At 52.8% G+C, this 10,114-nt stretch overlaps 1 protein-coding gene across 2 annotated transcripts; it reads left to right on the forward strand.

Annotated features, from left to right (window-relative positions):
* The first annotated feature begins 3,034 nt into the window (after positions 1-3,034).
* Positions 3,035-9,893, forward strand: Irf1 (interferon regulatory factor 1). 2 transcript variants are annotated; one of them, XM_057775206.1, is made up of 10 exons: positions 3,035-3,268; positions 4,250-4,341; positions 5,609-5,708; positions 6,371-6,547; positions 6,638-6,687; positions 6,792-6,927; positions 7,096-7,215; positions 7,690-7,739; positions 8,578-8,713; positions 8,920-9,893. In XM_057775206.1, exons 2-10 carry the CDS (start codon positions 4,255-4,257, stop codon positions 9,042-9,044), a joined length of 981 nt encoding a protein of 326 aa, XP_057631189.1. In that variant the 5' UTR covers positions 3,035-3,268; positions 4,250-4,254; the 3' UTR covers positions 9,045-9,893. The 2 variants fall into 2 exon arrangements, with proteins under 2 accessions (XP_057631189.1, XP_057631190.1); XM_057775207.1 differs by lacking the exon at positions 3,035-3,268 and adding an exon at positions 3,599-3,688.
* The last annotated feature ends 221 nt before the right edge of the window (positions 9,894-10,114 follow it).

Here is a 10,114-nt window from a genome sequence, read left to right on the forward strand (position 1 = left end):
GGTGCTGGAACTCAGTCCAAAACAGAGGCTAACAATCTTCTCAACAAGTAGAAGTGATGGGCAGAGATTTTCTGTGGTTTACAGCCAACGGGGGCCCAGAGAAGAATAAGTCATTTCTTTCTTAAAAAAAAAAATAAATAAATAAATAAGATTTCTTCTTGTGTGAGTAATGGGTGTTGTGCATGTGAGTGCAGTGCCCACAGAGGCCAGAAGAGGGCGTCAGAGCTCCAGGAGCTGGAGTCACAGGAGGTCGTGAGAGGCCCAAGTGGGTGATGGGATCCAAACTCGGGTCCTTTGCAAGAGCAGCAGGTTCTCTTCTCACTAAGCCATCCCTCCAGCCCTGGTAGAGCGGCAGAAGCACAAGATTCCAAGCTTTCAGACTCAGCTCTGTTGTTTTCTACCCTCTTCTAAGAACAACTGAAGGGGCCGGAAGTAGGGTGGAAAGAGGGAGAGTTTGAGCCTAGCTGAGGACATGGCTCAGTGGACAGAGTGCTTGCCCAGCATGCACGAAGCCTAGGTTCCAGGCCCAGGATCAAACATTCCAGATGAAGTGGTGCATAGAACTGCAGTCCCAGCATTTGAGAAGTCAAAGCAGGAAGATCTGAAGTTCAAGGTCAGCCTGAGCTGTTTCAAAACTAAGAAGAAAGGGAAAAGGCAATAACAATACAAATGTTGGAAACCTGGTGGGGGCATGGTGGTGGCACACGCCTTTAATCTCAGCGCTTGGGAGGCAGAGGCAGGCGGATCTCTGAGTTTTATAGACCAGCCTAGTCTATGAGTTCCAGGACAGCCACAGCTACACAGAGAAACCCTGCCTCAAAAAACAAAAAACAAAATGGAACTCAACAAGGTTTAGCAAAAAAAAAAAAAAAAAAGCACAGCACCCCCAGTCAGAGGCAGAGTCTTAGAATCTAAAATCAAGCAGCAGGCAAGCATGGTGGGACGGGCTTGTAAGCCCAGCACTTGGGAAATAGAGGTAGGAAGATGAGGCATTCAAGGCTACCAGGGCTGCAAGAAACCCTCTTTCAAAAAACCAAAGCAAAAATAAACTAAAAATAAATAAGAATCCCCAGAGTCAAAATGGAAAAACAAAAACCTCACAGAACATTTAAAAGATGTGTATGTCAGTTTCGCTGGTGAATCCAAGCAGTGGGGGTGGGGTGGGGAGTGTCTCCTGGGGGGAAGATTGTTAGCGTGTGTGTAGATTTTGCTCACGGGTGTTGTCTCCATTGGGGGGAAAAATGGAAATAACCTAAATGTCCTACAACAGGGTATTCATTAGGTAAATTTTTATTTATCCTTAGGACAGAAAACAGGTACCCAACACTAACAACGCTGCAGATAAGACATTCCAGGACATGAGCTAACTCTCATTATGCATACCCACACTGGTATTTTTTTTTTTTTTGTAGTCTCCTGTTGCTTTCAATAGGGTCTCCGTGGGCTGCAAGAGTTATGAAGTTCCTCTCCCTAATCTCATTTTGAATTTTTCAATGGCTGCGTCAGGTTGCCTCAATACAAGATGGGAATCTGCTGCTCAGAAAGCAGGTGTCACAGCTCTGAGCCACTTATTCAGAAGGTCTCGGTTCCTGCAGCAACCCCTACTCTTATTTGCCACTTCAAATACCCCAAATCTCACCCCCCAATCATTCTAGAGTTTCAGTACTCCCAGCAAGGTCCTCCTGCCATCTTGATTCTCCTAGCTCCTTGATTCTCCTTCTCCATGAGTCAGAGAAATGATTGACAGGTTCAATCCTTCATGGAAGTGTGTATTACAGCTTGCGACACTCCAACTGGGTGTCTAGGGCAAGGAAAGTGACACGGGAGAATGACACCGGTGAGGACTGATATACTTGTGAGTCAGGAGCCGTGTGAGGAAGTCTAGGAAGAAGCCCGAGGGGCCAGAGTTCTGGATGGAACATGTACACACCAGCCAGCCATTAGGAGAACAATCTGGCAAGGTTTGCTTGTGAGCACCAGTTAGCACACACTGCCTATACCAACCCCTTGGGACCTGAGTCGTCCACGTTCCTTTCATTAGATTCAACGCCTTAGCCACGATTTCTCAATGGTACCCAGAACTTCTCCAGAGCCAGGCTTTGGGGACTCAGAAATGACTTCAATAGTTAGCAGGGAGGAACTCTCTCCCAAAAGGCTACGGTGAGGTTGTAGAGCTGAGGCAAGAGTCCTAGAAGGAACCACAGCGACTTCTAAATTCCCTCCACTCCTTTGGTCTCAGGTAGTCCCAAGGGTACAAGGGAGGAGGGTCTCCTTGGTAACTGCTAGAACCTCGTGGGGTACAGGAAAACACATCAGCATCGTGTGCCCAGGTAGAGCACACACATCATCTCTCCTCATCAGGATACAATGCTCTCCCATCACTGTAGACTAGCAAGGGGGCTATTGCCATTTTGTGGTTAAGGAAATTAAGATTCCCTGCGTCCTTCGATAGCTATGCCTGCAGAGCCCAGGCTGGGAGTTCCTGACAAGAAACTCCACACAACACCTGCAGCAGGTTAGGCCTTCTGCCTCAATTTCCCAGAGCAGCCGAGCGACCGACCGTTAAGAGAGGTGTCACCTAAGGCAGTACAGGGACCGAATACCTCCCTTCTTGACACTTCATTACCAGATTGATTTTCAGGGTGATTCAGTCCCGGGGTCCCTTCTGGAGAGGGAAGCAGGTGTCCTGGAAACCTAGGAGTTAGAGGTCCCAGGTGGAGGAGAGGGGGAAGACGGTCACAGAAGCCAGAGCAAGCAGAACGAGGGCAAGAGGCTCGCTTTCCAAGACAGGCGAGGGGGCCCGAGGGTGGAGTGGAGCGTGGGGGCGGGCCCGCGGGAGCCCCGGGGCGGCGGCACGGGCCCGAGGGGGTGGGGAGCACAGTCGCCTTGTACTTCCCCTTCGCTGCTTAGCTCTACAACAGCCTGATTTCCCCGAAATGATGAGGCGGCACCGGCCAATGGGCGCGCGTAAGCGCCCCGGCGGGGGCGTGGCCGAATCCGGTCCGGGGAATCCCGCTAAGTGTTTGGTTTTCTCCGCGGCGCCGCGGACTCGCCAGTGCGCGCTACTCCTTCGTCGAGGTGGGACGTGCTCTTAGACTGGTCTGAGCCGAGCCAAACCAGGCCGAGCCGAACCAAAGTCAGCCTTGGCCCGCGGACCCCAGCATCCCGGGGATTCTTCGCTCGCTCTCTGCGCGCATCGCGTACCTACCTACACCGCAACCCGTGCCTCGCTCTCGGGTACCCTCTGTGGATCGCTCCTGCTGCAAAGGTGAGCCCGTCGGGGCTGCGCGGGTACCGACGGGCGGCGTGGAACAAAAGGCGCGCGGGACACCAGGAAGTGGGGGCCAGGGACACCCTGGGCCGGGGTGGCGCGCGGGCTCGAGCGGGCGCTGCTCGCGAGCGGGCGGGAGGCGGGCCGCGGCGTGCACCGCCCTCTGGCTGCGCTCGGCGGTCTGCGTGCGCGGAGCCGCTGCGGGGCCTCTCGGGTGGCCCAGAGAGTCCGTCGCGCGCATCCACGAGCAGTACCGAGGGTCTCGAGCGTCCGCCCACGCGCACTCTTGGCGGTCGTAGCTCGGCGCTCTGTGTCCCAGGTTTGGGCCCGCGGTGCTCGGTGGCAGAGGTTGGCTCGTTGCCCTGAGTGGCTGGACCCGGTCATGAACTACAGGGGTTTCAGGAGGAGGTGCCACAGGTGTTGCTTGCGCCACTTCTCTTTGCAGCAGGGGAAACCAGGCCGGAAGGGGTTGCGCCCCAGCCTTTGCGTTGTGGGCATCGGCTTTCAGGGGACATAGAGTGGATTGAAGGATGTTAGGGGGAAGTGCCCGGGATGGAGGGTGACTTGCTTGGAAGGTGCAGAGCTGGGGGTGACAACGAGCAACAGTAGTCCCTTCCTTCCCTCAAAGATTGCATTTTGAGAAAAAAGTTCTGGCATTGAAATGTTTGTGTATTTTGACTCTTTTTGCACATAAATCCTGAAGCCATCCAGACTTGCTTGTCTCCTCTTGAGACTATCTGGGAGAGAATGCCAGAAGGGGCAGTTGGTTTTACCCATGATGTTGGAGAGCACTTTCGTTCTATTGCAGGGTTCTCTCTCTATGACTGTAGGACCTGGTACCTGACTGATGGCAGGGGGAGGGTAATGACCTAGGTGTGAGGGCAGGGGAAGGTAATTGAGTGGCCTTGGGTGGAGCAGGGCAGTGCCCAGGATTGTTTAACAGACTCCAAACACAGACCTTCCGTCTTCTCCCTCCAGCCACCATGCCTATCACTCGGATGCGAATGAGACCCTGGCTAGAGATGCAGATTAATTCCAACCAAATTCCAGGACTGATCTGGATTAATAAAGTGAGTGTTACTGGGTGTTTCTGCCACTGTTTTAACCCATGTCCTCCTGGGGACCAAAGTTTCATTAGTGGAAATAATAGAGCAGGAAGATCTATTTCCCAGTGGGCGCTGCAGGCCAGGACGTGCAAGGTCTGACCTGCGCCTCATGCTTCTTCCTTCCTGAAGAAGGCCAGTCCACCCTCCTAGAGGTACAGTTCTCAGCACCAAGACTCCCAGCATCTGCAGAGCAAGTGAGAGAAACTTGCTGTACATGGGACATCCTACATGGCTCCAGTTGATAGACAGACCGTGTTGGGCAGGAACATGACTGGCCCAGTAGGGGACCCACTTACTGTAGCCCAGGAAGCCACAACTGGTACACACGGCAGCATTGACCACATAGACTTAGCAACGATACTAGATAGTAATTGCTATGTGCTTGTAACCCTTCTAAATATGTTACTAATAGTGTGCATTTTAATCTTGCGAGATGGGTCTCAGATAAGGAAATTGAGGCACTTTAAGGTAGATTACAAGATCACACAAAAAGTGTGAAGGCTAAGACTGAACTCGAACAAACTTTACTGAAAGTCTAGGTAGTTGGTGATGGCTCAGCAGGTAAAGAGGCTCGCTGCCAAGCCTGACAGCCTGACTTTGATCCCTACCTCCCTCCTGATAGGAGGAGAGGCAACTCCTGCAGGTTGACCTCTGACCTCCACAAAATCACCCTGGCTGCTTGCACGCACGCGGTCATACACACACACACTTAAAAATAAAACAAGAAAAACTCCTAAACCTTTATCATTGTGGCCATTGTCCCCATACATAATCCCAGAGGACATAGGCCAGCATTACACAGCATCCATGTCTGGCTTGGGCTCCCTTATGGGTATGACCTACCCTGTGTAGGAGCAAGTGATTCCAGGTGTCCTGAGTAGACTCTAATGCAGGAAGTTCCTGTGTTCCCATGCTCCGAGCCGGAAAAAAGCATCAGAGACCTGCCAGGCCAGGGCTGAGAGAGGGTGCCCCTTATGGCTCTCAGCACGTCTGCAGCAGGTGTGTAGGGCAGGGGTGTCTTTGCTGAGCTTCTGGTGCTGAGGCTCAGCAGAACCCAGACCCCTCCTGACAGATGCAGAATGGCTTAAGTCAGTAAGGATGGGTTAATCCAGGCCAGATGTCGGGGTGAAAAGGGGAAGTCAGTCTTTTCCCATACTTGGGGGCTGGGCATACTCAGCCACAAAACCTGTGGTCTCTGAGCTGACACAGTCTTAATGTGTCCACTCTTCAGGAAGAGATGATCTTCCAGATCCCATGGAAGCATGCTGCTAAGCACGGCTGGGACATCAACAAGGATGCCTGTCTGTTCCGGAGCTGGGCCATTCACACAGGTGTGCAGGGTGGCGGCGGGCAGAGGAGAGACTGGGGACTCTGGGTGGCTCCAAGCTCCCCAAAACAACATGTAGGATTATTGGAGCAGGGGATCAGGCGCACCTGTGTTTCTCTAGGACAGAATCCATTGTTTTAGCAAGTTCTCAGAGGATTTACAAAGGCAAAAGTCTTAGAAAGCATGCTTCAGGGGGTCTGTAGCTAGAATACAGCTGTGAGTAGGGCACCAAAGGTGTCTTTCAGCTTCCTTTCTCAAGGTATGGACTCTAGGGTCCTTGGCTGAAGCCACATCTGGTTGGTGGCTTCCTTTTGGGTTTTAGGAATCAGGTTCTTGGTCCAATTCTGACCTGATAGTAACTGTCCTTGTTCCCACTCTGCCCGTTCATTTCCACGTTGGAATCATATAAGCCTCGGTATTAGCCACGTCTGGCTGCTGATAGTGTAAGCAGGGAATGCCATGGCTAAGGTAATGAGTGCATTTTAGGATAGAGACACTCAAGTGAGCCCTTCACATACCTCTTGGATGTCTGAGTCAACCCTGGGCATTTGAGAACTCCCAGGGCCTGTTGCCAGTGTTTTTTGCCAGTTTCACCAGTACTGATGTCTGGGGTACATCCCAGCCCAGGGAGCAGCTGACAGATACATTCGTTATCCTGTGCTGTAGGCCGATACAAAATAGGGGAAAAGGAACCAGATCCCAAGACATGGAAAGCAAACTTCCGTTGTGCCATGAACTCCCTGCCAGACATCGAGGAAGTGAAGGACCAGAGCAGGAACAAGGGCAGCTCGGCTGTACGAGTGTACCGGATGCTGCCACCCCTCACCAAGAACCAGAGGAAAGGTAACTAAGAGCACTGGGTCCTCTGGAGGGGGCGGGGGAAGAAGAGCACAAGGAAGATCAGCCAGAGCTCACAGTCTGTCTGTCCCGCAGAGAGAAAATCCAAGTCCAGCCGAGACACTAAGAGCAAGGCCAAGAGGAAGGTGAGTGTGGCTCTGTGTGGCCGGCCCAGCCTTTGGTCACCCACTGTAGGCAGGGTAGGCAGTGTGGAGTGCCACAGCGGATCTAAGCTGTCTTCTCTCTGCAGCTCTGTGGCGATGCCAGCCCTGACTCCTTCTCTGACGGACTCAGCAGCTCCACACTGCCCGATGACCACAGCAGCTACACAACTCAGGGCTACCTGGGTCAGGACTTGGACCTGGAGCAGCATGACCTTACTCCAGGTGAGGGCGCCAATTTGGCAAGGGAGCTTGTAGGTCCGGTCTAAGGCATAATGGGAGCAGGGAGGAGCCTATTAAGAGTAGGTTCCAGAATGGAGTGGCCGGCCATTGCACTGCAGACTAAGAAGGCATGTCGTCCTGACCTGTGCTTTCTGTTGCACCCTCCCCCAGCACTGTCTCCGTGTGTCGTCAGCAGCAGTCTCCCCGAGTGGCACATGCAGGACATTATGCCGGACAGCACCAGCGATCTGTATAACTTGCAGGTGTCGCCCATGCCCTCCACCTCTGAAGGTTTGTACTCTTGGGGCCTGGCCTGCCTCCAAGGCTCTTGAGGGGAAATAGATGTTCAGAAACGTACATGCTGTTGAGCTCGTGGAACTGGGGCTGGGGACTACTTAACCCAGCCCCTAGGGCATGAAACAAGACCCTGAGACACAAGAGGACAGTTCAGAGCTTTGGTGTGCTGCAGACCAGGAGGGAGGGGATCAAGCCATGTCTTGGTCAGAGGTGGCTAGTGCTCCTGGCTTCTCTGCCCTCCGTTGTGAGGGTGAGGAAGGAAGTAAAGGGGTGGGATGTGGCCTTGCTCCATAGTTGGGGAGGGTGAGTCATCCGTCCCTTCTGGAATCTCCAGGGCAGGCATGATGCTAGTTGGGAGGCGTGGGGGTGCTGGAGCTGGTGGGGGTGCTGGAGCTGGTGGGGTGCTGGAGCTGGTGGGGTGGAATTGCAGGGCAAACATGGATCACTCACCGCTGCCCTTCCTCACAGCTGCCACAGATGAGGACGAGGAAGGGAAGTTACCTGAGGACATCATGAAGGTAAGTCCCTTTCCGTACCGCATCTGCAAAGGGAGAGCAAGCTAGGGGAAGCTTCCAGATCAGTGCGGGCGGATGCAATTGTCCATCCAGGTGCTTGGCTCCGTAGCCCCACAAGTACCCCTGTCCTGTGTGTTTGGGGGGACTGCTGCCTCAGGTGAGGAGCCTAGTCTCCAGCAGGCCATCCTGAAGCAAGCCTCAGGGTCCCAGACAGCTCTGAGTCAACCCCATCAGCACTGTGTCCTCCGCCCCAGCATGCCCAGCCCTTCGAGTCTGGGAAATGCACATCGGGTTCCAATAATCAGCTTTTGGGATCTGTACTAAGATGGTTTAAAAAAAAATTTTTTTTAGAACTTTTTTTTTTTCTTAGCAAGTTCTTTGGCAGTTTCCTTTTGTCGGCTTCAGTTTTCAGTGTGACTATAAAAGTTTTTACGGTAGTTTAATCCTGACTCTGGCCCCGGAGCACAGATCACTGAGATGTGGGTCTAGTTCCTTGTCTTCAGCCTTCCAGGCTTGTTATGCTAACCTTTGAAGCTGCCCTGCCTGTTGCTGTGGCTTCCCCCAGTTGAGGGAAGTCATGCAGATTCTGCGTCAGAGGGTGGGGAAGGGAAGAGAGGGACACGTAGGCCAACGGCCCAGGTAGCTTTACGTCCGCCCGCCTGTCCCTTCGTTCCCCCCGCTCTCAGGCTTGCCTTGGCAGTTTTACATATTGTCACCCATTGGAGAATATAGACGTGTCCAAGGGTGTGATTCGGCTCGGGACGGATTAGCTTATTGTGGGAAGGGTTACGGGGTGAGTCTGCCCGCGCAGACAGCTGATGGCTTCATGTTCCCTCCCCAGCTCTTTGAGCAGTCCGAATGGCAGCCAACAAACGTGGATGGCAAGGGATACTTGCTTAACGAACCAGGAGCCCAGCCTTCTTCTGTCTATGGAGACTTCAGCTGCAAGGAGGAACCAGAAATTGACAGCCCTGGAGGTGAGAGGTCTCCAGGTCTTTATGGGTTCTGGAGAAACTTACGGAGACCGGGGAATGCTTGGGGGCAGAGCCAGATAAAAGCTCCTTTTAAAACTGGGCCAGCAGGTATAGCAGTGAGCTGCTGTTGCCATGCTGAGGATGAACTCTGCTGCTTGCTCTCCACAACTGTGTGAGGTTCCTTATACAGGTTTTTTTTTGTCATCTAGGGGACATTGGGATGGGCCTACCACGTTCCTTCACAAGTGTGGACTCCATCTGGATGGACAACATAAACATGCTTCCCTCCGCTGTCAGGCTGCCCCCCATTCAAGCCATTTCTTGTGCACCATAGTTTGTGTCCCTGACCTGTTCTTGCTCGTCTCGGGGAGCAAGGCCTGGCATCGTGGCGGCTGTGAAACAGAAAAGCGAGAGTGCTGTGGGCCCCACTGCCATACGGAGAAAAGCCCACCCTCCTTGGGTCAGTGGACTCTGAGGACTTGGAAGGCCACGGTCTGAGTTCTTCTTGTGGGTGAAGCTGGCCCTGACTCTTGTGCAAATGGAGTTGGGGTTCTGAGATTGCTGTGAGGGTGGAGGACAAGGGCAGGAATCATCCTCTGGTTGTTTTACACTCCAGCCTTGTTGCCTGGAGAGGATCTTGTCACTGGGCTGGCCCTGAGGGGAACAGGCCAGTGACCTCAGAAAAGAGCACAGCCTTGACCCCAGGGCTGGCTCTGTACTGGGAGACAATTGCACTAAGTGAGTCTTATTCCCAAAGAATTGCTGCCCTTCCCAGTCGAGCCCTGGGATGGTTCCAAAGCCAGTGAAATGTGAAGGAAAAAACGGGGCCCTGTGAGGCTGGGCTCCCTTAGCCTCCAAGGAGCTCCGCCTCACTACCTGCTCCAGATGTGGGGCTCAGGAAAAAACATGGCACTTTCTCTGCGGACCTTGTCACATTCTGATCAAAGGCGTACACTAACGTTTCTCCCCAGTTTTTGGCCTTCACATTTATTTATACAGTGCCTTGCCTGGTGCCCACGGTCTCCTCAGGCCTTGGCAGTCCTCAGCAGGCCCAGGGAGGGGTTGTGAGCGCCTTGGCGTGACTTGTAACTATTGGAAACGCCACCTAACTACAAAATTGTGTTTGATCGCATATGGATCTGTGTAAATATGTATATTTGTCTTTTTATAAAATGTTAATTGTTTACAAGGCCTGTGGCTTTTTACTTAGAAATCATAATCTGTTTTACTTTTTATGGAAACATTGTGGTGGGAGTCTTTGGCGGTCTGCCTCAGCTTGGGCTGAGCGGTGACATGCATCTGTCATGAATCTTTCCAGTTATGGTCAAGAAGAAGGTGGCAGGAGGAGGGGACGTCATGCCATGTCGCAGGGACATGCTCATTTATACTCATTTGCCACAGGAA

This window comes from Chionomys nivalis, chromosome 7, assembly GCF_950005125.1.
Source record: "Chionomys nivalis chromosome 7, mChiNiv1.1, whole genome shotgun sequence".
NCBI classification, from domain to species: Eukaryota; Metazoa; Chordata; class Mammalia; order Rodentia; family Cricetidae; genus Chionomys; species Chionomys nivalis.